The sequence below is a fragment of the Oncorhynchus mykiss genome, chromosome 21, assembly GCF_057628025.1.
Source record: "Oncorhynchus mykiss isolate SJ-2025 chromosome 21, ASM5762802v1, whole genome shotgun sequence".
In the NCBI taxonomy this organism is placed as follows: domain Eukaryota; kingdom Metazoa; phylum Chordata; class Actinopteri; order Salmoniformes; family Salmonidae; genus Oncorhynchus; species Oncorhynchus mykiss.
This window is the reverse complement of record NC_143042.1, coordinates 23,843,350-23,870,649: the sequence shown is the minus strand read 5'-3', so window position 1 is coordinate 23,870,649 and position 27,300 is coordinate 23,843,350. Positions and strand designations below refer to the sequence as shown.

Here is a 27,300-nt window from a genome sequence, read left to right as displayed (position 1 = left end):
GGAAATAGTGTTTTTTCTGTAATAGGGAATTAATGATCAATGGGTCAGAGACGGGTCAGAGAATTTCAGTCCGGGACTCATAGCTACATGGCAAGTTCTCATTGGTCCAAATTGTTTATACATTGAGCCTGAAATAGGACTTGTTATTTGGCCATTGGCCCAGTTTTATTGCAAGGAATTCTAATTGGTCAACCACAGGCTACGGTTGGCTTATAAAACTACATCCTGTCCCTTTGTTCTGTGGAGAGAATCACTGAGGACAGAATCACTGAGAAGAGAATCACTGAGGAAAGGGGAGAATGAACATCTTATCTACCTCTCAGCATAACATTGGTTCTGTTTGAATAAACCTATTTTTCTCCTCCTGATTTGCCTTGGGGTCTGTGTTATTGAAGAGTAACATGCTAACACTGGGTGTATTGATACACCTCCCAAAGTGTAATTAATAACTTCAACATGCTCAAAGGGATATTCAATGTCCTCTTTTTATTTTACATGTTTTATCTACCAATAGGTACCCTTCCTTACAAGGCATTGGAAAGCCTCCCTGGTGTTTGTAGTTTAACCTATTTGAAATTCACTGCTCGACTGAGGGGCCTTACAGATAATTATATGTGTGGGGTATAGGGCTGTCGATTGAAAGTCGTCTGTTCTTTCGACCAATTGATTAGTCAATCAAATTTAAAAAATCAAATATATGCATTGAGATTGTCTGATGCTTTAAGCTTATGGTTTGATAAAATAAGACAAATGCCTCAAGAGGGCACCAAAGATCTAAATAACCAGAATAAAAAAAACCTGACCCAACCATTCTCCTCCCGCTCCTGCTGGCTTTTGCAGATTCTGCCATTACTCTCCAGAAGTTTCCGGTAATAGGCTACACGAGGAGTCTGCAACTTTCAAATGTGGAATGCCGATTTATCTTACCATTTCTACCGATCTGCGTGCCAGTTATGGTTTTCATATGCAGATTTTCGTGAAACAGTCAATCTCAAACGTCAATCTCAAAATCATTGTCATGTGGTTAATCAAAATTCTATTCAAATCTAAATGAAAATGATTACAAACCTAAAAAGTAACTTCTATTGCCATTGCAAACTATGTAAAAATAGCTTACATAAAGGCAACAAATAAAAACATTGCAGCCTGCAGGTAGAAAATATCCTGATAAAAATAAATGTCCTATGAATCACATTGGCTACACATGGCCTGTCTGCAACTAACTTCAAACATTGTATCAACTATTAACTTGGTACATGGTGCAAAATAGTCTGGGCCCACATCGTTTCCTGCACTAGTGAGCTCGGGACAGACACAGCTCTAGGCTATCTGCGCAAGGGATAAGAAGCAGCGCTTCCCAGCTGGTTGCGCATTTAACATGTTGATAGAGATTAGGTAAAACTGATTTAAGTTTCCCTGTATTAAAGTCTCTGGCCACTAGGAGTGCCACCTCTGGGTGAGCGGTTTCCTGTTTGCTTATTTCTTTATACAGCTGACTGAGTGCGGTCTTAGTGCCAGCATCCGTCTGTGGTGGTAAATAAACAGCCACGAAAAGTACAGATGAAAACTCTTTTGGCAAATAGTGTGGTCCACAGTTCATCATAAGATACTCTACTTCAGGCGAGCAAAATCTAGAGACTTCCTTAGATTTCGTGCACCAGCTGTTGTTTACAAATCTTTGTCTATTCCGAGGTGAGTGATTGCTGTCCTGATATCCAGAAGCTCTTTTTTTGCCATAAGATACAGTGGCAGAAACATTATGTACAAAATAAGTTACAAATAACGCGGGAAAAAAACACATAATAGCACAATTGGTTAGGCGCCTGTAAAACTGCTGCCATTTCTTCCAGCGCCATTTTATTTATAAACCCTAACAATCAAACGCAAACAATTCACCCAATGAAGTTATGAATCAATGAATGTGCACAAATTAGCGGGAGAGAGCGCATTCTGGAGAGAGAAGTGCATTGTGCAAATGGGCGCATGGTCAATCCGACATCTGCATTGGACATGCAGCCATTACGGTGATATGGCTTCAGCAGTTGTCAGGGCCTTCACACTTCTTTCGCTTGGCGGAGCAGTGCAGAGCTTTAGTCAAGGAAGTGAGTTTCTGTTTTCTACAGGATGTACCGCCCCCACCTACCGTCAACCAATCATGTCAATGCGGAGCTATACAGAGCCCTCCGCATTGTTACAAAATTTGGGAGGTGCAAGAGCTTGATTTGGCCCCTGCGTGCCTTTGGAGGCTCTACAATTGCGTCACACCCTCCATATGGAGCCTCCGACCACATTTTCGATCAAGCATAAATTGGCTTTTAGTCTAGGCCTCCGCAATGGATTAGTTCACTGAGAAAAACACTTTTTTTAAATACATTTTATTAATTTGTAAACAATTCTAAAAACGTAACTCTACTTTGACATTATGGGGTGTTGTGTGTAGGTCAGTGACACAAAATCTCAATTTAATCCATTTGAAATTCAGCCTGTATCACAACAAAATGTGAAAAAAGTCAAAGGGTGTGAATACTTCTGAAGGCACAGTATATATTAAAAGTGGGCAGAATAAATCTCCATATGTAGTGGTCCAGTTTCTAAGACAACAGGTAATACATAACCATATGGATTATCAATCCCTTCAAATCCACTCAGAACTGATTTGAAATCAAACATACCTCTGGACTTAATTCCAATTAAAATCCGCTATAGAACATAAATAGATCTAATTTAATTGATTACAAATTCAAACTTCACTGTCAAAGGTGTAAAAGTAGTTGTAATAAAATCCCTAGCCTGCATATTCTGTTTACCACTCCATCCATAGCTAGACTGCATGGAATCCATACCAGCATTGCCTGCCCTGAGGGTAGTGATGTCCTAACCAGACAGGACCAGACTATAGATCCTCTATACTCCTAGACCTGTAATTTACCGTCTGTCGAGACCCTTTAAAACTACACTCTGGGATTCTTTTCTCAGCACAATAGCAGCCCGGTCACAAAAATTTAAAAGACCATTAAACAGGCACCCAGATGTCAGATTGCGGCGATGGAAACAGAGGAGAGATGTGGTCGAGCCTGATCCCCAGGTAGTACTACTTCCATTTCAAACTCCAAGCCCACACAGACACACACACACATACACACACACAGACACACAGACACACACACACACACACACACACAAAAACAGTGGGCATACCTCTCTGCTGGTCCAATGGGCCCTAAGGGTTGGTAAATGCTGTTACAGCCCTGCGGCTAGCTCTGGCTGGCTACATCTAAAGGCCAGACACGCTCAGAGAAACCAATGAGCATTGCTGAAATACCAGAGACGATAAGATGCCAAGAAAATCCCCTTTTCTATTTTTATAACTAATAGCCTGTACACCAATCAAAGGGGATTAGGATATAAATTAATCGATTAATCATAACTAGCTGTATGAGGTGATTGAGGTCATCTGTGTTTCTATAGTGTCCCTGGATAGCCCTTTCTCAGACACTCCTCTCTTTTCCTATCCTTCCCCCTTTCCTGTCCTCCTTCAGAACCAGGCTTATACCACATCCACACGTTCCTGAGTCTAGCCTCCATCAATCTCAGTCACCTCGACACGCACCAATGACAGAAACACGCACACATACCAGCCCCTGACACACACATACACACACACACACACACACACACACACACACACACACACACACACACACACACACACACACCCAAGTGAGTGTGCAAGATTAAACATGAATCAGATTCCTTTCCCGCTCATTGAACAGGGAGAGAGGCCGGCTTACCCAGTTCAGACAGTTATTTCAGCCTAATTGATGTTCACGATTCCCAATCCTCTCTTCTCTCTCTCCCTCTGTCTCTTCTGTTGTAGGAGAACAGAGAAGGCTGGGGTGGGCTCAAACCTAAAGTCATGGAATTGCTACAGGAAAATCAGAGGCTAGCTATCCTGGGCCATGACAGTTTCTGCCCTTGCTTTCTAGAGTGTTGAAGTGTATTGAACAAACTTAGCTAGGCTACTATGAAACGCCGTTTGGGTCTTTGCGTGTCAAAAAAGATACACGTCAAATAACACTATGCAAACAATGTTCTTCACAAAAACATAACAAAATGACAATCAGTTTCAGTAGGTATAGTTAGCTAGCTAACTATCTAGCTAGGTGTCATCCTCTAAAATACCCCTACTTTACAAGACAGTTCTTATTTGATTATGTGAAGCTAGCCACAATAAGGATTAGTCACAATAGTGACATTTGCGGTTGGCCTTCAGAATAAAAGTATCTCAATAAAAGTGATGCAAATTAATAAAACTAGCGGAATCATGGAATAATGGAACAGATCATGCTAAACGAGGTTGGAGTGTTCTTATATCAATTCAACAGAAGACAATCATTTGTTAATTTGACAAAAATCTGTTGGAATCACACTGGAGGAAAAATGGTGCCGACATATAGGGCAGCAGTGCTTCTATATATATTTTTTTAGTACAAGCATTTTGCTACACCCGCAATAACATCTGATTAACTATGTGTATGTGACCAATAAAATGTCATTTGATGTATTAGACCTTAGAATTGCATTGGGGGCATACTTATCTCACTGTACAGCCTTACCTATGGATTGTGGATCAATTACATGGGGTATCAGTCTCCTCAGTGACACCCACAGAACATTATCGTCATAGCTCTTATTGCGGGACTTTGAAACCACTGTGAATTGAGACACATTAATTGTACCAATAAACCTACTATTTGTATTGAACACTATTCCAGAGGAAAAACAATTCAACGTGGATGTTTTGGAGTCTGATAACTCTGAGGACTGGGAAAAAAGCACTTGGGTACTGAGTAGACGGATACCCCATTTCATTGATCCCCAATCATTAGGTAAGACTGTACAGTGCAATATGAATGTCAATACGCACAATAGGCTGACTGGGGAGATGATTTCCCACAGTCAAAAGTCCCGCAATAAAAGCTACAATGCTAATATTTAGGTAAACTCTTCACAGTTGTGTTCTGTGGGTGTCACCAAGTAGACTGATACCCAATTTCATTGCTCCACATTCCAACACTCCAACCTTGTTTAACATTATCTAGTCTAAATATGGCATGATTCCACCAATTGTAACCTTCTGCATCACTTTCAAAGAGGGACTTTTATTTTGAAGACGAAACACAAATTCAACTATTGTGGCTAATGTGCAGATGGGAGAACCTTCCAGAAGGACAACCATCTCTGCAGCACTCCACCAATCAGGCCTTTATGGTTGAGTGGCCAGACTAAAAAGGCTCATGACAGTCCGCTTGAAGTTTGCCAAAAAAGCACCCAAAGGACTCCCAGACCATGAGAATCAAGATTGTCTGGTCTGATGAAACCAAGATTTAACTCTTTGGCCTGAATGCCAAGCGTCACGTCTGGAGGAAACCTAAACACCATCCCTACGGTGAAGCATGTTGTGGGGATGTTTTTCAGAGGCAGTGACTGGGAGACAAGTCAGGATTGATGGAAAGATGAACAGAGTACAGAGAGATCCTTGATGAAAACCTGCCCCAGAGCGCTCAGGACCTCAGACTGGGGCGAAGGTTCACCTTCCAACAGGACAACGACCTAAGCACACAGCCAAGACAACATAGGAGTGGCTTCGGGACAAGTCTCTGAATGTCCTTGAGTGACCGAGCCAGAGTCCGGATTTGAACCTGATCGAACATCTCTGGAGAGACCTGAAAATATCTGTGCAGCGACGCTCCCCATCCAACCTTAAAGAGCTTGAAAGGATCAGCAGAGAAGAATGGGAGAAACTCCCCAAATACAGTATACCAAGCTTGTAGCTTCATACCCAAGAAGACTCGAGGCTGTAATCGCTGCCAAAGGTGCTTCAACAAAGTACGGATTAAAGGGTCTGAATACTTATGTTAAATGTGATATTTTGCAAAAAAATTCTAAAAACTTGTTTTTGATTTGTCATTATGGGGTATTGTCTGTAGATTGATGAGGAAAAAACAATTTAATCAATTTTAGAATAAAGTTGCAATGTAACAAAATGTGGAAAAAGGGGTCTGAATACTTTCCGAATGCATTATACTAGTTTGGTTACGTTAAGAGTTAATCAAATGTAATATTTTAACAATGAAATACAAGGATTGAAATACCCAAAGCTTGATTCCGACTTCAAAACCTCCCCAGTGAGTTATGGGGAGCTTTATTTCTTCCCTTGCCTGCTGTGGCATTCAGGGCATAGCCTGGTGTTTTGTTCAAAGGCTGCGAGTTTCAGAGCAATGTGCGTGTGTGCTGTGTATGTGAGACCCAGACTGTTTCTGTAATCTAATAACAGTTTCTATAGACACCAAGGACAGATATAGCCTCCAAACCAGGAGCCTGGTAACCAACAGACTGATGACTCGCAATGAGGACAATCCTTAGAGAGAGGGAGGGGAGGGAAGTGAGAGAGCGAGAGAGAGGAGAGAGAGAAAAAGAGAGATGGAGGCAGGGAGAGCGAGAGACAGGCAGAGATATATTATTGAAAGTGATAAGAGAGAAGGAAGGATGAGAGAGGGGAGAGAGGTGGTTGTAATGTCTTAGAAATGACCATGGAGTTACTTGCTAATATCAGTTACTTTCAGTGTCAAGACTAATATACCACCACATCACGCACATAAACATGTAAACAAAATCTGGTCTATGAATAGAGGACGACTTACATCACACGAAATGTCAACAAAACCATCAATCTCCGAACCCCTAGTGCCAATCTATCATGCAAACTAAAGGCATGGTCCAAGATCGGTTTGTGCTCTATAGCCAAAACTTATGGTCACAATATCCATAGGAGTTGGCAATACAGCACAAACAGATCTGGGACCAGGCCAATGTTCCTCTGGGCAGGCCCTGTATAGGTAGTGACTCATCTCTACAAGCCTCTCTGGACATTGTTAGGACATTCATCAAAGTTAGGGGTCAGACACAGGAAGGAGCCCCGCCACACCAATAACCCCCTCTCGCTCTCCCTCTCTGTTGCAGCTGGTTGAGTGCAGTCAGTGGCAGCAGTGGTAGTATTGTAACAGGCAGGGCTGGGATACACACTGGCACAACTGGACAGGGGGCACACTCTCCTCTTTCCCCACACAAACACACACACATTTCCTTACTTTAGTCCTTTCCTTTAGCAAACCTCTTGTAAGATATATTCAGCACCTAATGTACTAAAACATCAATATTTATCATCTTATTCATGCTGCTGCAGTAGAGACCTCATGTAAATCAAATTAAACCTCTTAGATTCCTGCAGAAAATCTGATTATAGGACTTACAAGAAATGGTAAACCTCCTCTGGGTGCTATGGAGATAAACTTCAGAGAAAGAGAGACACGGAGGAAGAAAAAAGAGAGAGAAAGAGAGTGCCAGAGGAAGAGAAAATGAGACAGGAGAGAGAAAGAGAGATAGGGAGAGAAGGAGCGCATGAGAGGGAGAGAAAATGAGACAGGAAGGGAGAAAGAGTGACATGGAGAGAAGAGAAATGTTCAAAAGCCCAACTATGTGGCCCCGACAGAGTGGGGTCGAGGGCCAAACCAGTCCTATAGGAGAAGCTAGCTAAAGGCCTGTAGGGGGGAACGAAGGAGTGTGTGAGTGTAGCGGCACACTGCAAGCTCCCCATCCCTTCATCCCTCCTTCCCTCCAAAAGAAGAAAGCGATAGACAGACCAAGTGGAAATGATGATTTAACACCAATCACTCCAAATCATTAAGGTACATCTCACAAAGTCAGCCTACAGAGGAGTAATGTAACACTATCCATCCCTCGTCTCAATTACGCCAGGAGGGCCACACAGACAGACAGCTTATATCACACAGACAGAACTCCGTACACTGGGCCGGAGAAAGACTTATAGGTATCTAGATAGAAGCCCGAGGAGATAGATACATTAGATAGTCAAGTCAATGGCTCTTCTTTTAACAAGACTATGGTGAATAAAACGAGAGAGCAACATTTCGGAGGGAAAAGCTTGTTGAGTGTTGAGCTAGCCAGATAAGAGATATTGTATTACAGTGGGAACACTCAGCCCCTACCATGCCTCATCGGTGTTGTTCTAAGGGGAGAGACAGAGTGGTGTTGTGACTAGAATGTTAAACTACGTTATCTGGGGGATATCTGACAGTACCTCTGGCCTTTCAGGAGGGATAGATAAACAATTTCAATCCCTTTCTGTGGGTAGAATAAAACACCTGTTCCTACCGCTTTTGGTGAATTTAAACAGGTTTCGAGAGCTTCATTTGAATGGAAAGAGACATCTATCTGTCTAATTAAAACAATGTTCAATTTCACACATCCGTAGTCACCACTACTATGCCAATGGTAGAGGTAAGGAGGTCAGACTTAACTAATAATATAACTGTTTTTTGGAACAAACATTTGTTTCCTTTCTCATAAGCCCTAATATTGGGCCTAATCTTCTAAAAAGCTCTGAATGAATTCCAGCCAAGTCATTACCTCACAGAGAAAGAGAGAGAAGGGCTAGTGTTTCATTAGTAAAGGGAAACAGTAGCAGGCTGTTGAGGTCCATCTCAGTCTGGTCTCCTGTTGTCCCTAGAGGGCCCTTCCTCTCCCCTGGGCCTGGGGTTGAGAGGTCAGAGCACCAGTGTTAATGGTTACCTAACATTTGACATCAGGGTATGTCTAGAGTAGTGAGGAGGTAGGTTGGGGGTTAGAATGTGTGTGTGGAGGGGGGGGGGGGGGGGGGGTGGGCAGAGTGTGTGTGTGTGTGTGTGTGTGTGTGTGTGTGTGTGTGTGTGTGTGTGTGTGTGTGTGTGTGTGTGTGTAAAACACATTATTCTGATGGTCTGATGGAGGAGGGCAGGGGTGCCCCTCGAGGGACAGCCGGGGGTCAGCATTGTCAAAGAGACCTCAAGAGTCCCAATTGTTAAAGGCAAATGCGAAAGCAGGGCCTACACAAGGGACTAGATGCTCCTTTAGAAGGTCCACTAGTGACTCATTGGCCAGACTGTCTTTTGTTACACAGAAAAAGACAAGTAATTGAGATAACGAATTATGAGAGAAGTTGAGAAGGAACGGCTTAGAGAGGTTTCATTCTTGGTAAATAGAAAGGGAGGGAATGAGAGAGAGAGAGAGAGAGAGAGAGAGAGAGAGAGACACTTAAGGTGCTAGGCAGTTTGCCATATCGGGAAACATGACGCGATTTGAAAGAAAAGCCTTCACAGAGAGACAAACAGCTGTCACTATGACAGCATTCTCTCATTGGGATAGGATGTCTCTCTCCCACTTACTGCCTGAAACAAGTCAATACGAAGGCCTGTGTAACACCAATGCTCTATATTACAGTTGAAATAACCATACTACCACAGTGTCTCTGTGAGGGTGTGAGCTATGGGTGTTTGCATTAGTGCAATCTTTAACTTAACCGAACGAAGTCTACTGCTGTATAAGAGGACATCTTTCACACAAATGATTTCTGCGTGACGTACTGACGAATGCAGATAACCCATCTTACATTTATTACACTATGGGCTGTACAACACAATCAGCAACAAGGCACTCCGCGCTTTAACCAAAATTGCAGCAAAATCACCCAGCACGAACTGCTGACTAAGGCTATGTAAAGCACGGAGAACTATTTCAGTTAGTGAATGCGTGCGGCAGACATTGCAGCAGTTTTGATCATCACACTTAACCATTCCTGCTAACCTAAGTGAAAAAGGGGCCAACGTAAGCTGTTCACTTCTAAGGTGAGTTCTTTTGAAGAAGGTGTCTTGCGTGCCATGATGTTGATATGTGCAAACTGCTGTTCTGCAGTGAAAAAACCCAACATTGGTTAAGAAAATAGGGGCACCTGGTATAATAGCACATTTTATGAACCCAGGCAACCACCAACCCCCACAATACAGTAGCACACAAACAGTATAAAGCGGTAAAACCAGATCCTTTTACACCTTCCAACTACCTCTCACTAAACAAAGACAGCACTTCTGCTGGGGCCTAAGCTCCAATAGAACACGCAGTCAATTACACACAGTTCCAGGCGACAAATGTGTTATTACAACTGTGACATCTGTTACCTATCTCACATATTCGTCTTACACTTTATTCCACTCCGCAAGCAGCAAACGATTTCAGGTGACTGGAAAGAGCGGAAAACCAAAATAGCTTACTTTCAAATGCTTCTTCACTTCATTTAATTCCACTCTCGGTCATTCTACCATACAAATAAGCACTGAGATATCCATCTTGAATAAATTCCTTTGCTTACTCATTCAACTCTGCCAGCGGGAAACTAGGCCGATTTTAGAAGGCCAGAAGAACATGATTTATGAACAAGGCGTTTTCTTTAGGTAATAAGACAGGTAATTATAGCTCATAATAATAAGACATGGTAATAAGAGGATCTCCCATTTGCATTTATACATTTGAGGTGCTCTCACCTGAGACAGAGACAGTCATGGGGGCCTCTAGAGGTCTGTTGTTATCCAGGTCTCTGCTGAGCTTTAGTTCCCCCGTGTCTGCATTCAGCACCAGTAGGTTCAGCTCATTCCCTGACTCAAAGCTGTAGTGGAGTTTATCCGACACGTCCGGGTCATGGGCAGGCACCTTCCCTATGATCCCTGAGGGGAAACTATTGGACTTGTTGGTCACATAATTGTTGAAGATAATCTCAAAGTTTTGCAGAACCGGGTCGTTGTCATTGATGTCGACTAAACGGATGTGGACAGTGGCACGGCTGACAAGCGGGGCGGACGTGGCCTGTACCACAATGACAAACTCGGTTCTAGACTCGTAGTCGAGGTCCATGAGGGCGGTGAGGTCGCCTTTGAAGATGTCCAATTTGAAGACCTCAGGGATGTTCCCCTCCACGATCTGGTACATGATCTGAGCGTTGGTTCCCTCATCTGGGTCGGTGGCGCTGATCCGAGCCAAGACGGAACCGACGGGACTGTTCTCCTCCACGTAGATAAACAGTTCGTCCTTCTCGAACACGGGCGCATTGTCGTTGATATCCAGCACAGACACCTGGATGTCCACCGCTGCTTTGAGAGGAGGAATCCCCTTATCCACAGCGAAGGCCTTCAGGGTATACACAGGCACGTTCTCTCTGTCTAGCTTCCTGGCTGTTCTGATGATGCCAGAGTAGGGCTCGATGAAGAAGTCCCCCTCCCCATCATCTCCACCCTGGAAGGTGTAGCTCAGCCTTCCGTTGGACCCGGAGTCCCTGTCGGAGGCAGATATCTGGAGCACGCTGGTGTAAATGGGTGCGTCCTCGAATACAGTTCCCTGATACATGTCCCGTAGGAACTGAGGTGTGTTGTCGTTGGCATCCAGGATTATTATCTCCACATAGGTCGTATCGGACTTCTGAGGAATGCCGTTGTCCCTGGCGATGATGGCTAACGTGTACGATGCCTGGTCCTCGTAGTCTATCTCCATCTGGGTGGTGATGGCGCCCGTGTCGGGGTCGATCTTAAACTGGGGGACGTTGTCCTCCATGATGTACGTGATGCGAGCATTTTCACCCGTGTCTTCGTCGGTGGCACTGATGACGACCACGGTGGACCCAATGGGCCGGTCCTCGCTAATCGTCACCTGGTAGTTGGCGCTCTGGAACACAGGACGGTGCGTGTTGGCATCCGTGACGTTGATGAACACCTGTGCCATGTCATAACGCGTGCCGTCTGACGCAGTCACCGTCAAGACATACTGGCGCTCCTGTTTGTAGTCTAAGGGTAACGCCAAGGTGATGAGCCCACCTCCACTCTGACTGGTGATGGCGAAACGGTTCCTGGTGTTGCCGCTAGAGATCTGATAGGTTACGACGCTATTTACATCCCTGTCGATGGCTGTCACTGTCAACACACTGGTCCCCACCACAGCATCCTCATTAATTTTCAGAGAATACACCTTCTCTGTGAAGGTCGGGATGTTGTCGTTCACATCTAGGACCGTGATGCTCACGCTGGCCGAGGATGACATCGCAGGTATCCCACAATCCCTCGCTTCCATGCCGAAGGTATAGAACTCGGTGGTTTCCCTGTCGAGCTCCGCGGCGACTGTGATCCACCCAGTGCTATTGTTGATGGTGAAGGGGAAACCAGGGGAGGTGTCAGTGAGACGGTACTCTAGACGTGCATTATTCCCAGAATCAGCATCTATAGCCTGGATGTGGATTACCGAGTAGCCAATGGCCACATTCTCCAGCACAGTGGCTTGGAACGGCGTGCTGACGAACATAGGAGCGTTATCATTTACGTCAACCACCTGGACCACCACCATCCCAGTCCCGTTGATCAACGGAGGCCTGCCACCATCCTGAGCTTTAATCCGTAAATTATACTCCCTAATCATCTCGTAATCCAAGGGATTAATGACATCGATGACCCCAGTGGGAGAGTGGATGTAGAACTGTCCCTTCACGTTGCCACTGATGATGCTGTAGTGGACCTTAGCGTTGTTTCCCTCGTCTTTGTCCGTGGCCTCGACTTGAGTGACTTTAGAGTTGACGGCCACGTTCTCAGGGATTTGGACCACGTAACGTTTCTCACTGAACTGGGGGTAGTTGTCGTTCTCGTCCTCTACAGAGATGTTGACGGTGGCCGTGGCGCTCCGGGGTTCAGGGTCTTTCCCCTGGTCGTTGGCTTCCACGATCAGCTGGTACTGGGACATGGTCTCTCTGTCGGGCCGCTCTCTGATCCTCACTAGCCCGTGGCGTGGGTCGATCTCAAAACCAGCGTTCACTCCGCCGCCGTTTACTATTTTATAGACCATATTGGCGTTGGAGGGTGCGTCCCCGTCTGTGGCTCTTATGGTCATGACCTCAAAGCCCACCTCTACATTCTCCCGTATGGTTACCCGGTATTCAGTCTGCTCGAACACCGGGCCGTGGTCGTTGGTGTCGCTGACCGTCACGGTGAGGTAAGACGTGGCTGAGCGCCGAGGGGAGCCGTTGTCTGTTACCATTACTTTGAAGACGTGTGTGTCTTTGACCTCCCTGTCTAAAGGCTGCACTGTTGTAATAGCACCTGTCTGAGGGTTAATTACAAAAAAGTCGTTGGATCTGCTGTCAAAGAGGGCCTCCATTCCATACTCTATTCTACCGGCCTCTCCATCATCCGGATCAGTGGCCTTCAGTGTGATGACACGGGTCCCTGATGGTTCATTCTCAGGTACAGACACCTGGTAGTTGGGGAGTTGAAACTGGGGAGGTGTGTTCACATTTCTCCGTTTTCGGTGGTTCCATTTGCCAGGCACAATCTGGATGGGGTGTGATGGTGATGGTGTGTGCTGCTCATGGGTCTCTCCCTCAACTACTGTCACCAACCGCAACCTCACGCGCACGGAGATGCGGACGCGCCGGTCACTCAGAGATCGCAGTGTACAATATAAATGTACCTCGCTCAGCTCTCCTTCACCCAAACAGTAGTTGTCGTCCAGCAATATATTGCCATGTTTAAAAACTGCCCTCAAATCTTTTACAGTAGTACAGGAGGCAGAAAAAGTGGTATTTTGCGAAAAGGCAGGCAAAAGTTCTGTTACATTCACAAGCAAATTACCCGCGGATAAGCAGGAAGTTGCTTCCAGTTTGGAAAAGTAATTGATGTGAATGTCGGGCTTACCTATTGTGCTCTTTCTCTTGTATTTGATAAAACAGTCCTGTCCGTGTACAAATGTATTGAAATGTGTCAAAACAAAATTCTCAGACGTCAACGACCCTATCCTGATATAGACAGGCACTGGGTTCCTCAATAAGCGCACACAATCCACTTTTCGGTACATACGGAGAGCTCCTTCTTGCCATTCCACTTGTAAAAAGTTCTGAATGTATTTAGGAGTTAAAGTCCTGTCGATTTTGTATGTCCAACCGGGCCCCAGGGACAAATTTGCCAAAACGGTCCCAGTTTGTAACGTCTCCGAAAGGTGTAGCTCGAAACATCCCAGCAAGGGCACATTGAATAGAACACAAACCCAGATCCAATTCATCGGTAATTCCATGGTTTATAACTCCAACAAATCCCATTCAACCTCATCGAAACACCTCCACAAAAACATTAACTATCCCTGTCCCTTTTTCTTTTATCCTTCATGGTGAAGTTTTGAAGTGGAAAACACACTTATATCCGTAGTATCCACAGAGCGCAGTCACATTATTCCACGGACAAGTTTAAATGACTACAAAATGGCTCCGCGGCTCCCCTCCTCTGAGAGTTGATTAGCATAAACCTGCTGTGTTCGGCTCAGCGGGACACTTTCGCAGGGGGCTTTCTCATTGACATTCGGAAGTGTCCTGAGCTGTTGACGATTGCGCATTCGGACCATTGTTATAACAATACAGAGAGCTTGTTAACACGCGCATTGTGTGTTTGAGGGCCACTAGAACTTTGTTATAAAACAAGTTTGGTATCATTGAAACTTTCTCTGATGTTTGGTATTGAGCTTGTCACCTGGGAAAATGGTACATTGTTAGAGATGTGTCTGGCCACGGTTCCAAGAAAATTAGCACACAATTATCTTTTGGAAAAAGTTAAGCTATTTGGTCAACGATTCGCTATTGTTATGGTTAGTAGTTTAGAGCTCATCATTTGCATATCCATTCTGAATAAATAGTTTACAATAATTTATTGATTTAGAATTGGCCCATGTGCTTGGACTTGTATTGTGGAGTTGGATTATCACTTATTATGGTCAGTTTATGAATTTATTTTCAGAATATACATAACTCTCCAGATCATCCATTTGAAATTAGATTATAATCCATTGCTTCCTTCCATCCTACCATCTATGTTGGTATCCATCTTAATGTAGCCTGATTTAATGAAAAAGTGGCCCTTGCACCTGTTTGTAATGTATGGCGCTTTCATTCAACTTATGGCAAATTGTAGGTTTTATTCCCATGGAAATCACATCACCATTGAAAATGAAGGTATGCAATGGAACTAAATGAAATAATGCATACTCTGCAAAATCATTGAACAGGTACAGGTAACTACCAAAATAAAGAAAACCCCAACATAAAGTGTCTTAATAGGGCGTTGGGTCACCACGAGTCAGAACTGCTTCATTGCACCTTGGCATGGATTCTACAAGTGTCTGGAACTCTATCGGAGGGATGTGACACCATTCTTCCACAAGAAATTCCATAAATTGGTGTTTTGTTGATGGTAAGTGGAAAACGCTGTCTCAGGCACCACTCCAGAATCTCCCATAAGGGTTCAGATCTGGTGACAGCCATGGCTTATAGTTTACATCATTTTCATGCTCATCAAACCATTGTGATTACTCGTGCCCTGTGGACGGGGGCATTGACATCCTATGGCCATGGCAGTCAAAATAATGGGCTGCCCAGCATTTTATACACCCTAAGCATAATGTGATGTTAAATGCTTAATGAACTCCGGAACCACACCTGTGCGGAAGCACCTGCTTTCAATGTACTTTGTATCCATCATTTACTCCAGTGTTTCCATTATTTAGGCAGTTACCTATACATTCCACTTGGTATAACATCAATACTGTTATTTTAAACACCAGAAACAGTGCATCTGAAAAAGTTTAGAAGACTCAGTATAACTTATGCGTGTTCGCCCCCTTTTGGAGAGAGTGGAAGAGGACGGGAAACAGATGTAAAGTGACTCACATACATTAACTGGATTTCTTCAGTGAGGTTTTCTGCTGGCCACAGAAATCACTTATTTAAAACAATCGTAAGTTTAATCACTTAATCAAAGTTATTCTCTATTTACATATCGGATATTTTGCACAGTAGTTCAAAAGAATGCAGTTCCATGCTAAATGTGTTTAGGTGAAATGTCACCAAAAGGAAAAGGCACTGTTTGTTTGGATTTTAACAAAAGCCATCATTTTTTAAATATGAAATTTCACATTTTCTAATAATCCGTCCAAATAAATAAATAAGACAATGAATTACCATGTGTATGATTTTACACAGTCCACACTATCAAATAATACTGTACATCACAAGTACCATTATAGGAAGAAGTATCAACTGAGTGCAACAGTACAGAGGAAGTTTTTGAGTGTGTTTTTTTGATGAGTGGACAGGCCCAAAAGCATGATCAGTGTTCTCTTCTGTTCTACAGTAGTGGTTCAGAGAATGGGATAAGGTCTGTAAGAGTACAGTAGTCTTGTCCAGCAGCAGTGTGACTGAAGTCTGGAAGGTAAGGTTAGGTCCATATTGATAGTGGGCCTAGGAAGTCTTTCTCAGGCTCAGCTGGCTGGTTCCGGAGTCCTCTCCTTGTCCACAGGGGCTTCCTTCATGAGGTCTCGTCCCTGTTGGAGTGTGTGCTCTGTGAGGCCCAGACGGACGATCTTCCCACTGCCCAGACACTCGTCCCCCCTGTTCAGCACTGCAAACTGGGGGGAGATGAGGGAAGTGAATAAGAAGTTAGAAGGGAGGGTAGTGAGGAGCAGACACTGACAGAATTTTTGAAGCAAGGCTACTCATTCAATATCAAGGTAGATAAGACAGGAACAGAAAATTGATGTTAGTGGGAGACATTGATGCTGAATATTGACTACTAGTTCCTCTGAACTAACCTCCACATTTGAGCACACACACCACTATTCTCCATCGCTTCTCTATTCATCTACCCGCACTCTGGCCTCAAGCCCAGAGCTCCAAGACAAATGCGTCTCGGCCATATTGTTTTCTCAGAGCAGTGGGTTATGGGATAGCACATGAAGAAAGGGGGTAATCCAAGCGTGGACAAGGCTCTTTGTGCCCTGACTAGAGTCTGGAGTAATCCCTGTCAGGGAAATCAGAGACACACTGGAGCAGCTGCCTACGTTTGTTGGGCCTATGATAGGCCTTTGTTCGCTGGCTAATCAGGATCTTAAGGAATAACACACTGGGACTAACACTAACGCACCAGCTCACACAGATGAACGAAAACGACTGTAACAGTACATGGGTTGGCTTTACTCCTAAAAGCTGACCTAATGACAATAAATCAATTTGAAAATGGCCTATTTTAATCATAATTTTACAAAAGAACATGAAAAAAACATCCCTAGGAAGTAACAAAACCAACTGCCAAAACTGAAAAAACTGAAAAAGGGTGAGCCAGACGGCTTACATGTCTATGTGTGGGAAACAACAGAGTGCTTACCTGTCCTGGTGTGAGTGCTCTGATTGACTGAGACAGCATGATCCACACAGAGCCATTCATGTTCAAGGTCACAGTGCAAGGAGCTGTGTTATTAACAAGTTACCAACACTTTATTAACATGTCACTAACACTTTCGAAGTATACATTTTTTAACCCATTAAATCTGTTTAAGTCGTATGGGAGGTAAAGGTATTATTAAATGACACTTCCTTACAAACTGTGTCTGCCCCTAACGTGTCATGTGACTCACTGAGAGGCATCTGGTGGATGAAGCGGAAGAGACACTCCATCTTAGTCTGGATCAGCTCAGTGGGAGGGTCCTCTGTTATCCAATGGAAACAATCTGTTCGTACCTCGTCTCTGAATAGAGCCGGGTGATTGGTGGTCGGACCCTGATGTTAGGGAGTTTAGAATCAGAATCCCATTGAGAATCAACAGCAAATAACAGCAAGGAGGCGGAAGATCTGCCTTATATAGTGTACTGTAGCTAGGCCGGTTGTTTAGGACTCAATTAGCTATAACAGTATCGAAGAGGTAGAAACCATACCTTACCACAAACACTTCTCCAGTAGTGATGTCTTTGTCCACAACAAACCATGCCCTCTGCCCACCAATCGAATTTGCATATCACAATAATAAATGTTTCAATATAGGATTCAAGTCAGAATTATTTTGATTTTTTTTGCGCAAAATTGCGCAAAATGTTATGCAGCATCATCTGGATATGTGTGCAGAAGGTGAATGTCAACATTCACCTTCTGCTACCATTTCTGTCAAGCCATCTCCGCATGCGATAGTTCCCAACATATGCACTACACAGAACACACTGCAACGCAATGCTGCAAGGCAAACGCAGCGTTCCATTGGAAATTAATGTACTTCTGGTGTACCAAAATGCGATGACGCTGTTGGTGTGATTGAGGCGATATTTTGCACACATTTACAGTTAAAATGCCACAAATAAAAATTCCACGAGATCTAAAAAAAAATAAAGCCTCTGGACAAGTTTGTCTATAAGTCCTAAGAACCAGTGTGTGGAATAGAAATGTAAATGTATAGGAATGTAAATGTACCACTTTTGAAGGCTGAGAAAACTACTTGGTGCATGGGAAACAGGTCATTTTGAGAAAATGGCTGATAAAGATAGGTTAAGTGCGTTATTATTTTTCACATAAAAGGCTGATGAAGTGTGCAGAAGTTCATGGATGAATTAGCTATGCCAACCAGCCCCATAATGTAAGGCACTACTTGAGTTGTTGCTGGAGCCTGTTAACTTTTTGGACTGTGTCTTCGGGGACTGTGACTACGCTTGGCACACACTGTTGAAACAGCATCAGCTCTCACAACATGCCTCTCACCCTCCTCTCTGATTGCATCCAGTGTCATCAGAAATGTTGTCAAGCCACAATCTGTCCATCACATTTGATACAGCAGTGGCACCCTTGTCAAATGTGGCTACTGCCATACTGGCTGCCTTGCCTGCATCAATGCGGCTTTTGCCCACAAAGACTGTTTTGGGGCACCATATTACGGAATTTCGAGATTCATTTCCATTCTGCGTTCCTCCGTGCTTCATTATTTTGAGGAGGTTGTCATTTGACATCCTATGTTATACAAGCACCATTTTCTGTGCAACCTCTAGATCAAAATAATATATTGCCTGCATAGTTTTTGTGCCAGAACCAAGATGACGAGCATCTACTGTGAGTATGGGTTGTCTGTTGACATAGAATGGAGAAACCAGACAGCAGTCTTTATGCCTTCTACATCACCCTGGTTATCAAGAACTGCACCCCTGTAATAGAAGTTTAGATTCTTACATTTTATTACATCTCTCCCCCAAGGCACTAAGTTTCCGTAGCGCTCTTCCCATCCTCTTGTGGGCATGATTGATGCATTCCAGTTTTCATATCTTAATGCCTGGTTAAGGATCTAATGTGACAACTGCCTTGTATGCAGTACAGTCACCATCTGAGAGCATCTCATCGACTGACTGATCTGGCCCACATTCGTTTTGCTGCTTCCTGCTTCATTGCTTTGCTAGAGCCTGAGACGTTTTGGGCATAGTCGTCTGTGTGACTCCTTCCAATAACCTAAAATCCTCCTCAGTAACCCCACTTTCCCTTTTCATGGGATTGGCATTCTAGAGCATGCACTATTTCCCTGTAACGCCAGGTAGAATTCAATGGCTACAGTTCATTCTTCTTCTTCTATGTTTGAGCTGCTTTTGAAAGCAAAAGTCAAATTGAAAACGTTATTGGCATTGTTGAACTAGATTTTCATAATGGCAAGCTAGGACTGATGGCCTGGTTAGCTAAACTAGCAAGTCTGTGGTTACCATGGCAACTACTGTAGCTATCTAGTTAACTTGCTAGCTACTTCAGTGGATGTCAAACACATTTCTAGCAGCAAATGTATTACATTATAGCCATGGTATAAAAGGGATAAACAACTCTGAGTTCCATGCATTCTCTGGAAAATAATGCAAATCAGTGGAAGGTTAGTTCCACTCTGCTACAGCATCGTAGAACACTGCTTCCATGTCGCTCCTTATTTTCCCTAGAACGCATAGACCCTCGTTGATGATCCCTTCACACTGTGAAAATAGGGAGGCGCACAATTGGCCCAGCATCGTCTGAGTTAGGGTTTGGCCAGGGTACGCCGTCATTCTAAATAAGAATTTGTTCTCTAACTGACTTGCCTAGTAAAATAAAAAATATCAGCATATTTTTACTGTACGTAAAGTACATTTCTCAATAATCATACAGCCCATGCAGTAGCCAACTCTGTATGTATACAGTTGAAGTCAGATATTGGAGTCATTAAAACTTGTTTTTCAACCACTCCACAAATGTCTTGTTAACAAACTATAGTTTTGGCAAGTCAGTTAGGATATCTACTTAGCGCATGACACAAGTATTTTTTTCCAACAATTGTTTAGACAGATTATTTCACTGTATCACAATTCCAGTGGGTCAGAAGTTTACATACACTAAGTTCACTGTGCCTTTAAACAGCTTGGAAGATTCCAGAAAATGATGTCATGGCTTTAGAAGCTTCTGATAGGCTAATTGACATCATTTGAGTCAATTGGAGGTGTACCTGTGGATGTATTTCAAGGCCTACCGTCAAACTCAGTGCGTCTTTGCTTGACATCATGGGAAAATCAAAAGAAATCAGCCAAGACCCCAGAAAAAAAAATTGTAGACCACCACAAGTCTGGTTCATCCTTTGGAGCAATTTCCAAACGCCTGAAGGTACAACGTTCATCTGTACAAACAATAGTACGCAAGTATAAACACCATGGACCACGCAGCCTTCATACCGGTCAGGAAGGAGACGTGTTCTGTCTCCTAGAGATGAACTTACTTTGGTTCGAAAGTGCAAATCAATCCCAGAACAACAGCAAAGGACCTTGTGAAGATGCTGGAGGAAACGGGTACAAAGTATCTATATTCACAGTAAAACGAGTCCTACATAACCTGAAAGGCCGCTCAGCAAGGAGAAGCCACTGCTCCAAAACCACCATAAAAAAGGCAGACTACGGTTTGCAACTGCACATGGGGATAAAGGTCGTACTTTTTGGAGAAATGTCCTCTGGTCTGATCAAACAAAAATAGAACTGTTTGGCCATAATGACCATCATTATGTTTGGAGGAAAAAGCGGGAGGCTTGCAAGCCGAAGAACACCATCCCAACTGTGAAGCACGGGGGTGGCAGCATCATGTTGTGGGGATGCTTTGCTGCAGGAGGGACTGGTGCACTTCACAAATTAGATGGCATCATGAGGAAAGAAAATGATGTGGATATATTGAAGCAACATCTCAAGACATCAGTCAGGAAGTTAAAGCTTGGTTGCAAATGGGTCTTCCAAATGGACAATGACCCCAAGCATACTTCCAAAGTTGTGGCAAAATGGCTTAAGGACAACAAAGTTAAGGTATTGGAGTGGCCATCACAAAGTCCTGACCTCAATCCTACAGAACATTTGTGGGAAGAACTGCGTGTGCGAGCCAGGAGGTCTACAAACCTGACTCAGTTACATCAGCTCTGTCAGGAGGAATAGGCCAAAATTCACCCAACTTATTGTGGGAAGCTTGTGGAAGGCTACCCAAAACGTTTGACCCAAGTTAAACAATTTAAAGGAAATGCTACCAAATACTAATTAAGTGTATGTAAACTTCTGACCAACTGGGAATGTGATGAAATAAATAAAAGCTGAAATAAACCATTCTCTCTACTATTATTCTGACATTTCACATTCTTAAAATAAAGTGGTGATCCTAACTGACCTAAAACCGGGAATTTTTTACTCGGATTAAATGTCAGGAATTGTGAAAAACTGAGTTTATATGTATTTGGCTAAGGTGTGTGTAAACTTCTGACTTCAACTGTATATGTGACAGTCTTATTGTATAGCCTAGTTATATTTTTCCCACGTTTAAATATTTTGAATAACACTTTCTAGTTACTGGAGCAAATGCATATGATTATTTATAGACAGCAAGTTACTTCACAATAATGGGCTACTCTCCCTTTTTATTTACCTTCACTCTCCTGTCATGTCTCTGATATGAGCAGAGATTTAAGGAAGGAATCCCTAGAACTGTGCTTATTTTCTTATTTTAAGAGCTGCATAACCAAGTTCATGAGCTAGAAGAGCCATCCTCACATTTATATAAAATGCCACATCTCCCCTGGAGCACTTGCACAGCCTCAAGGAATTGTACAAATGCATCACGATCTCCATCACATTGTGCTCATTCTATCATGACAGAATTACAGAATCCCTCAATGGTGATTTTCCGTCTTGTGTTCAGACACATAGGTCAAAAAAAGATAGTGTCTTGACGCGCTGCTGGCTATCTCCTCTATCTGTAGCCTACTGCCACGCACGATCTGTTGAGGAGGCAAATTTGTTGCTTTTCTCGCATTGGCTAACAGATAGCGAATTTGTATTATTTGTATTATTTTTGTATAAAACAAACTGCAAATGCATCCAACAAGTTTGTAGTCACTAACGTGATGTAGTCATTGCACACTAGGAAAAAGGGGACAAAATACAAAACTTCTAACTACCCAGCCTGGTGCAGGTCTACAATTTTGTTTCTGGTGTCCTTTGACAGCTCTTTGGTCTTGGCCATAGTGGAGTTTGGAGTGTGACTGTTTGAGGTTGTGGACAGGTGTCTGGCTCGTTTGTAGGTGACCAAATACTTATTTCCACCATAATTTGCCAATAAATTCATTAAAAATCCTACAATGTGATTTTCTGGATTTTTTTTCTCATTTTGGCTGTCATAGTTGAAGTGTACCTATGATGAAAATCACTGTATATGTTCGATAAATCCAAGGCATGCACCACACAGAACGCACTGCAACGGCCTCATCAACACAATGCTGCAAGACAAACTCAGCATTTCCATTGGAAATGAATGTACTTCTGGTGTACCAAAATGCAATGACACTGGTAGTGTGATTGAGGCATTAAGCTACAGATTAAATAAATTATGAACTTCACAGGGTGGTGAAAGTGCATGTTGATGAGATTGATGCTGCTTTCCAATATCAAGGGTCTTAATCTGGTGACATGATCGATGCTTGGCTGCCATTTAACAAATACAAATCATTTTGCTCATTTGTCCATAAAAAGCTCATCATGTAGGCAATACCCACACTGTATATGTGAGCTGTAGGCAAGAGCACACATGCCAAGGTGAGTGGGCACAATGGTGGGCACATTCTCAATATAACGCAATGTTTTGTGACAAAACCATCAGTTGAGTTGAAAATGCGATGACAACCCACATACTTTTTTAAATTGGATACATGGGAATTAAAACACAAAAGTTAGTTAAATGTGCACTACATCCTCACGCTCAGCTTTTATTCCACAAGTCAATTTGATTAGATTAAACAGCTCTGATGGGGAAATGTGATTTTTGAGTATTTGCATGAAAATCTGTATCCAATTGGATGGTAATCTAGCTATAGTTAATAACCCTGTTTGGTCCTCTGATGTTTTTACACATCTGTCATTTTCTAACCAGATTCAACATTGCTGATGTGTAAATTAACAGTCATATAAAAAATAAAAATACACATGTTTAATAACATATTCAAGGAGGAAAACATTTGTTTTATGACATTGTGCAGCCAAAAAAATGATAGAACATTCCATTTGCTGCCATGTCTTCTTGTTGAGCTACATGACATCTTTGGTTGCCATCCTGCAGACAACAGAAAAAAAGGACATTCAGGTCTTTAAAAATAAACGTCTCTGTTGGAGGATAAGGTGGGAGGCTTTGGCGCAGACATTTACAATATTGTTACCTGAGAAAATCACACAATTTATTATTTTCATCTGGAACATTAAAATGTTTATTATAGCTTGAGAGTTGACAAAAAAGATAATTCCTAATGTCACTTTGTTTTGATGGATCCATCGTTACAAAAAGAACAGACACGTTTATCTAAGGGAGTGTTTGTGTATCGACGAGTCTCAATACCAAGAGGGGCCATTCCACATCTACATTTTGCAAAAGAGCTTCAGTATTGCTTAGATAAAGCTGTACTTAAGAAAGATTCTGTCCCAAAAGTGCATTTAAAAAGCAGTTGGTGACACTAAGTTCTTCACTCTCCAAAAGTGCTAATTCTAAAATATTTCTGTCCTTTCTAGAATACACTGTCAGTATCAGTGAGATTTTTTTATTTGAACTTTATTTAATTAGGCAAGTCAGTTAAGAACAAATTCTTATTTTCAATGACAGCCTAGGAAGTGGGTTAACTGCCTTGTTCAGGGGCAGAATGACAGATTTTTACCTTGTCAGCTCGGGGATTCGATCTTGCAACCTTTCGGTTACAAGTCCAACGCACTAGGCTACCTGCCGCCCTACCTGCCGAGATGAGTCATATGGAGTTAAAAATGGTATATAAAAAATGTATTTGCCATTGCAACATCAAAAGCCAATAACACAACATGTTTACATAGACGTACATTTTGCATGCTGCAAAATCGCTGCCAAATGTTTCAAATGCAAGTGCATTTGGAAAGTATTCAGACCCATTGACTTTTTCAACATTTTGTTACATAACAGCCTTATTTTATTTTATTTATTTTTATTTCACCTTTATTTAACCAGGTAGGCTAGTTGACAACAAGTTCTCATTTACAACTGCGACCTGACCAAGATAAAGCATAGCAGTGTGAACAGACAACACAGAGCTACACATGGAGTAAACAATTAACAAGTCAATAACACAGTAGAAAAAAAGAAAGAAAAAAGAGAGTCTATATACATTGTGTGCAAAAGGCATGAGGAGGTAGGCGAATAATTACAATTTTGCAGATTAACACTGGAGTGATAAATGATCAGATTTTTTATTTATTTTATTTTTTTTATTTTACCTTTATTTAACCAGGTAGGCAAGTTGAGAACAAGTTCTCATTTACAATTGCGACCTGGCCAAGATAAAGCAAAGCAGTTCGACAGATACAACAACACAGAGTTACACATGGAGTAAAACAAACATACAGTCAATAATAAAGTATAAACAAGTCTATATACAATGTGAGCAAATGAGGTGAGAAGGGAGGTAAAGGCAAAAAAAAAAAAAAAAAGGCCTTGGTGGCAAAGTAAATACAATATAGCAAGTAAAACACTGGAATGGTAGTTTTGCAATGGAAGAATGTGCAAAGTAGAAATAAAAATAATGGGGTGCAAAGGAGCAAAATAAATAAATAAATTAAATACAGTTTGGAAAGAGGTAGTTGATAGGGCTAAATTATAGGTGGGCTATGTACAGGTGCAGTAATCTGTGAGCTGCTCTGACAGTTGGTGCTTAAAGCTAGTGAGGGAGATAAGTGTTTCCAGTTTCAGAGATTTTTGTAGTTCGTTCCAGTCATTGGCAGCAGAGAACTGGAAAGAGAGACGGCCAAAGAAAGAATTGGTTTTGGGGGTGACCAGAGAGATATACCTGCTGGAGCGTGTGCTACAGGTGGGAGATGCTATGGTGACCAGCGAGCTGAGATAAGGGGGGACTTTACCTAGCAGGGTCTTGTAGATGACATGGAGCCAGTGGGTTTGGCGACGAGTATGAAGCGAGGGCCAGCCAACAAGAGCGTACAGGTCGCAATGGTGGGTAGTATATGGGGCTTTGGTGACAAAACGGATTGCACTGTGATAGACTGCATCCAATTTGTTGAGTAGGGTATTGGATGCTATTTTGTAAATTACATCGCCAAAGTCGAGGATTGGTAGGATGGTCAGTTTTACAAGGGTATGTTTGGCAGCATGAGTGAAGGATGCTTTGTTGCGAAATAGGAAGCCAATTCTAGATTTAACTTTGGATTGGAGATGTTTGATATGGGTCTGGAAGGAGAGTTTACAGTCTAACCAGACACCTAAGTATTTGTAGTTGTCCACGTATTCTAAGTCAGAGCCGTCCAGAGTAGTGATGTTGGACAGGCGGGTAGGTGCAGGTAGTGATCGGTTGAAGAGCATGCATTTAGTTTTACTTGTATTTAAGAGCAATTGGAGGCCACGGAAGGAGAGTTGTATGGCATTGAAGCTTGCCTGGAGGGTTGTTAACACAGTGTCCAAAGAAGGGCCGGAAGTATACAGAATGGTGTCGTCTGCGTAGAGGTGGATCAGAGACTCACCAGCAGCAAGAGCGACCTCATTGATGTATACAGAGAAGAGAGTCGGTCCAAGAATTGAACCCTGTGGCACCCCCATAGAGACTGCCAGAGGTCCGGACAACAGACCCTCAGATTTGACACACTGAACTCTATCAGAGAAGTAGTTGGTGAACCAGGCGAGGCAATCATTTGAGAAACCAAGGCTGTTGAGTCTGCCGATGAGGATGTGGTGGTAGAGATACTGGTGTGCAAAAGAGCAGAAAAGTAAATAAATATAAACAGTATGGGGATGAGGTAGGTAAATTGGGTGGGCTATTTACCGATAGACTATGTACAGCTGCAGCGATTGGTTAGCTGCTCAGATAGCAGATGTTTGAAGTTGGTGGGGGAGATAAAAGTCTCCAACTTCAGCGATTTTTGCAATTCGTTCCAGTCACAGGCAGCAGAGAACTGGAACAAAAAGCGGCCAAATGAGGTGTTGGCTTTAGGGATGATCAGTGAGATACACCTGCTGGAGCGCGTGCTACGGGTGGGTGTTGCCATCGTGACCAGTGAACTGAGATAAGGTGGAGCTTTATTGATTAAATGTTTTCCCCCTCATCAATCTACAAATAATAGCCAATAATAACAAAGCAGAAACAAGTATTCAGAAATTTTTGTAAATGTATTAATGTATTATATATATATTTAAAAAAGCACATTTATCTAAGTATTCAGACTCTTTACTCAGTACTTTGTTGAAGCAAGGACATTAGTCTCCCAGCCCCTGCCGCTGAAAAACACCCCCACAGCGTGATGCTGCCACCACAATGGTGCCAGGTTTCCACCAGACGTGATGCTTGGCATTGAGGACAAAGAGTTCACTCTTGGTTTCATCAGACCAGAGAATCGTGTCATTTAGGTGCCATTTGACAAACTCCAAGCGGGCTGTCACATGCCTTTTACTGAGGAGTGGCTTCAGTCTGGCCACTCTACCATAAAGGCCTTATTGATGGAGTGCTGCAGAGATGGTTGTCCTTCTGGAAGGTTCTCCCATCTCCACAAAGGAACTCTGTGGCTGTGTCAGAGACCATCGGGTTCTTGGTCCCCTCCCCTCCCTGACCAAGGCCCTTCTCCCCCGATCGTTCAGTTTGGCCGGGTGGCCAGCTCTAGGAAGAGTCTTGGTGGTTCCAAACTTCTTCAATTTAAGAATGATGGGTCCCCTGTGTTCTTGGGGACCTTCAATGCTGCAGACATTTTTGGTACCCTTCCCCAGATCTGTACCTCAACACAATCCTGTCTTGGAGTGCTACGGACAATTCCTTTGATCTCATGGCATGGTTTTTGCTCTGACATGCACTGTCAACTGTGGTACCTTTCTGAATCCTGTCCAAACAATTACATTTACCACAGGTGGCCTCCAATCAAGTTGTAGAAACATCTCAAGGATGATCAATGGAAACAGGATGTACCAGAGCTCAATTTCGAGTGTCATAGCAAAGGGTCTGAATACTTATGTAAATATGTTTTTTTATTTTTAATGAATCTGTTTTC

The 27,300-nt window shown here is 42.9% G+C and overlaps 1 protein-coding gene and 1 long non-coding RNA gene across 8 annotated transcripts in view; both read right to left on the bottom strand.

Moving 5' to 3' along the window:
- LOC110501067 (cadherin EGF LAG seven-pass G-type receptor 1) overlaps positions 1-14,219 on the bottom strand; it is a 112,949-nt gene extending 98,730 nt beyond the window's left edge. For 5 of the 7 annotated variants that reach the window (XM_036957693.2, XM_090214314.1, XM_036957694.2 and 2 more), the window contains exon 1: positions 10,437-14,140. In XM_036957693.2, coding sequence (XP_036813588.2) covers positions 10,437-13,995 — 3,559 coding nt within the window. In that variant the 5' untranslated portion in view covers positions 13,996-14,140. Of the gene's footprint in view, positions 1-10,436 lie in introns of all 7 variants that reach the window. The other 2 variants (XM_036957692.2, XM_036957695.2) reach the window with 1 other exon arrangement.
- Positions 14,220-15,651: 1,432 nt separating this feature from the next.
- On the bottom strand, positions 15,652-17,390 carry LOC110500281 (uncharacterized). The gene is made up of 2 exons (XR_002470078.3): positions 17,130-17,390; positions 15,652-16,374 (listed from the first exon to the last, which is right to left on the bottom strand). It is a non-coding gene; the product is annotated as an uncharacterized LOC110500281 (long non-coding RNA).
- Between the last annotated feature and the right edge of the window lie 9,910 nt (positions 17,391-27,300).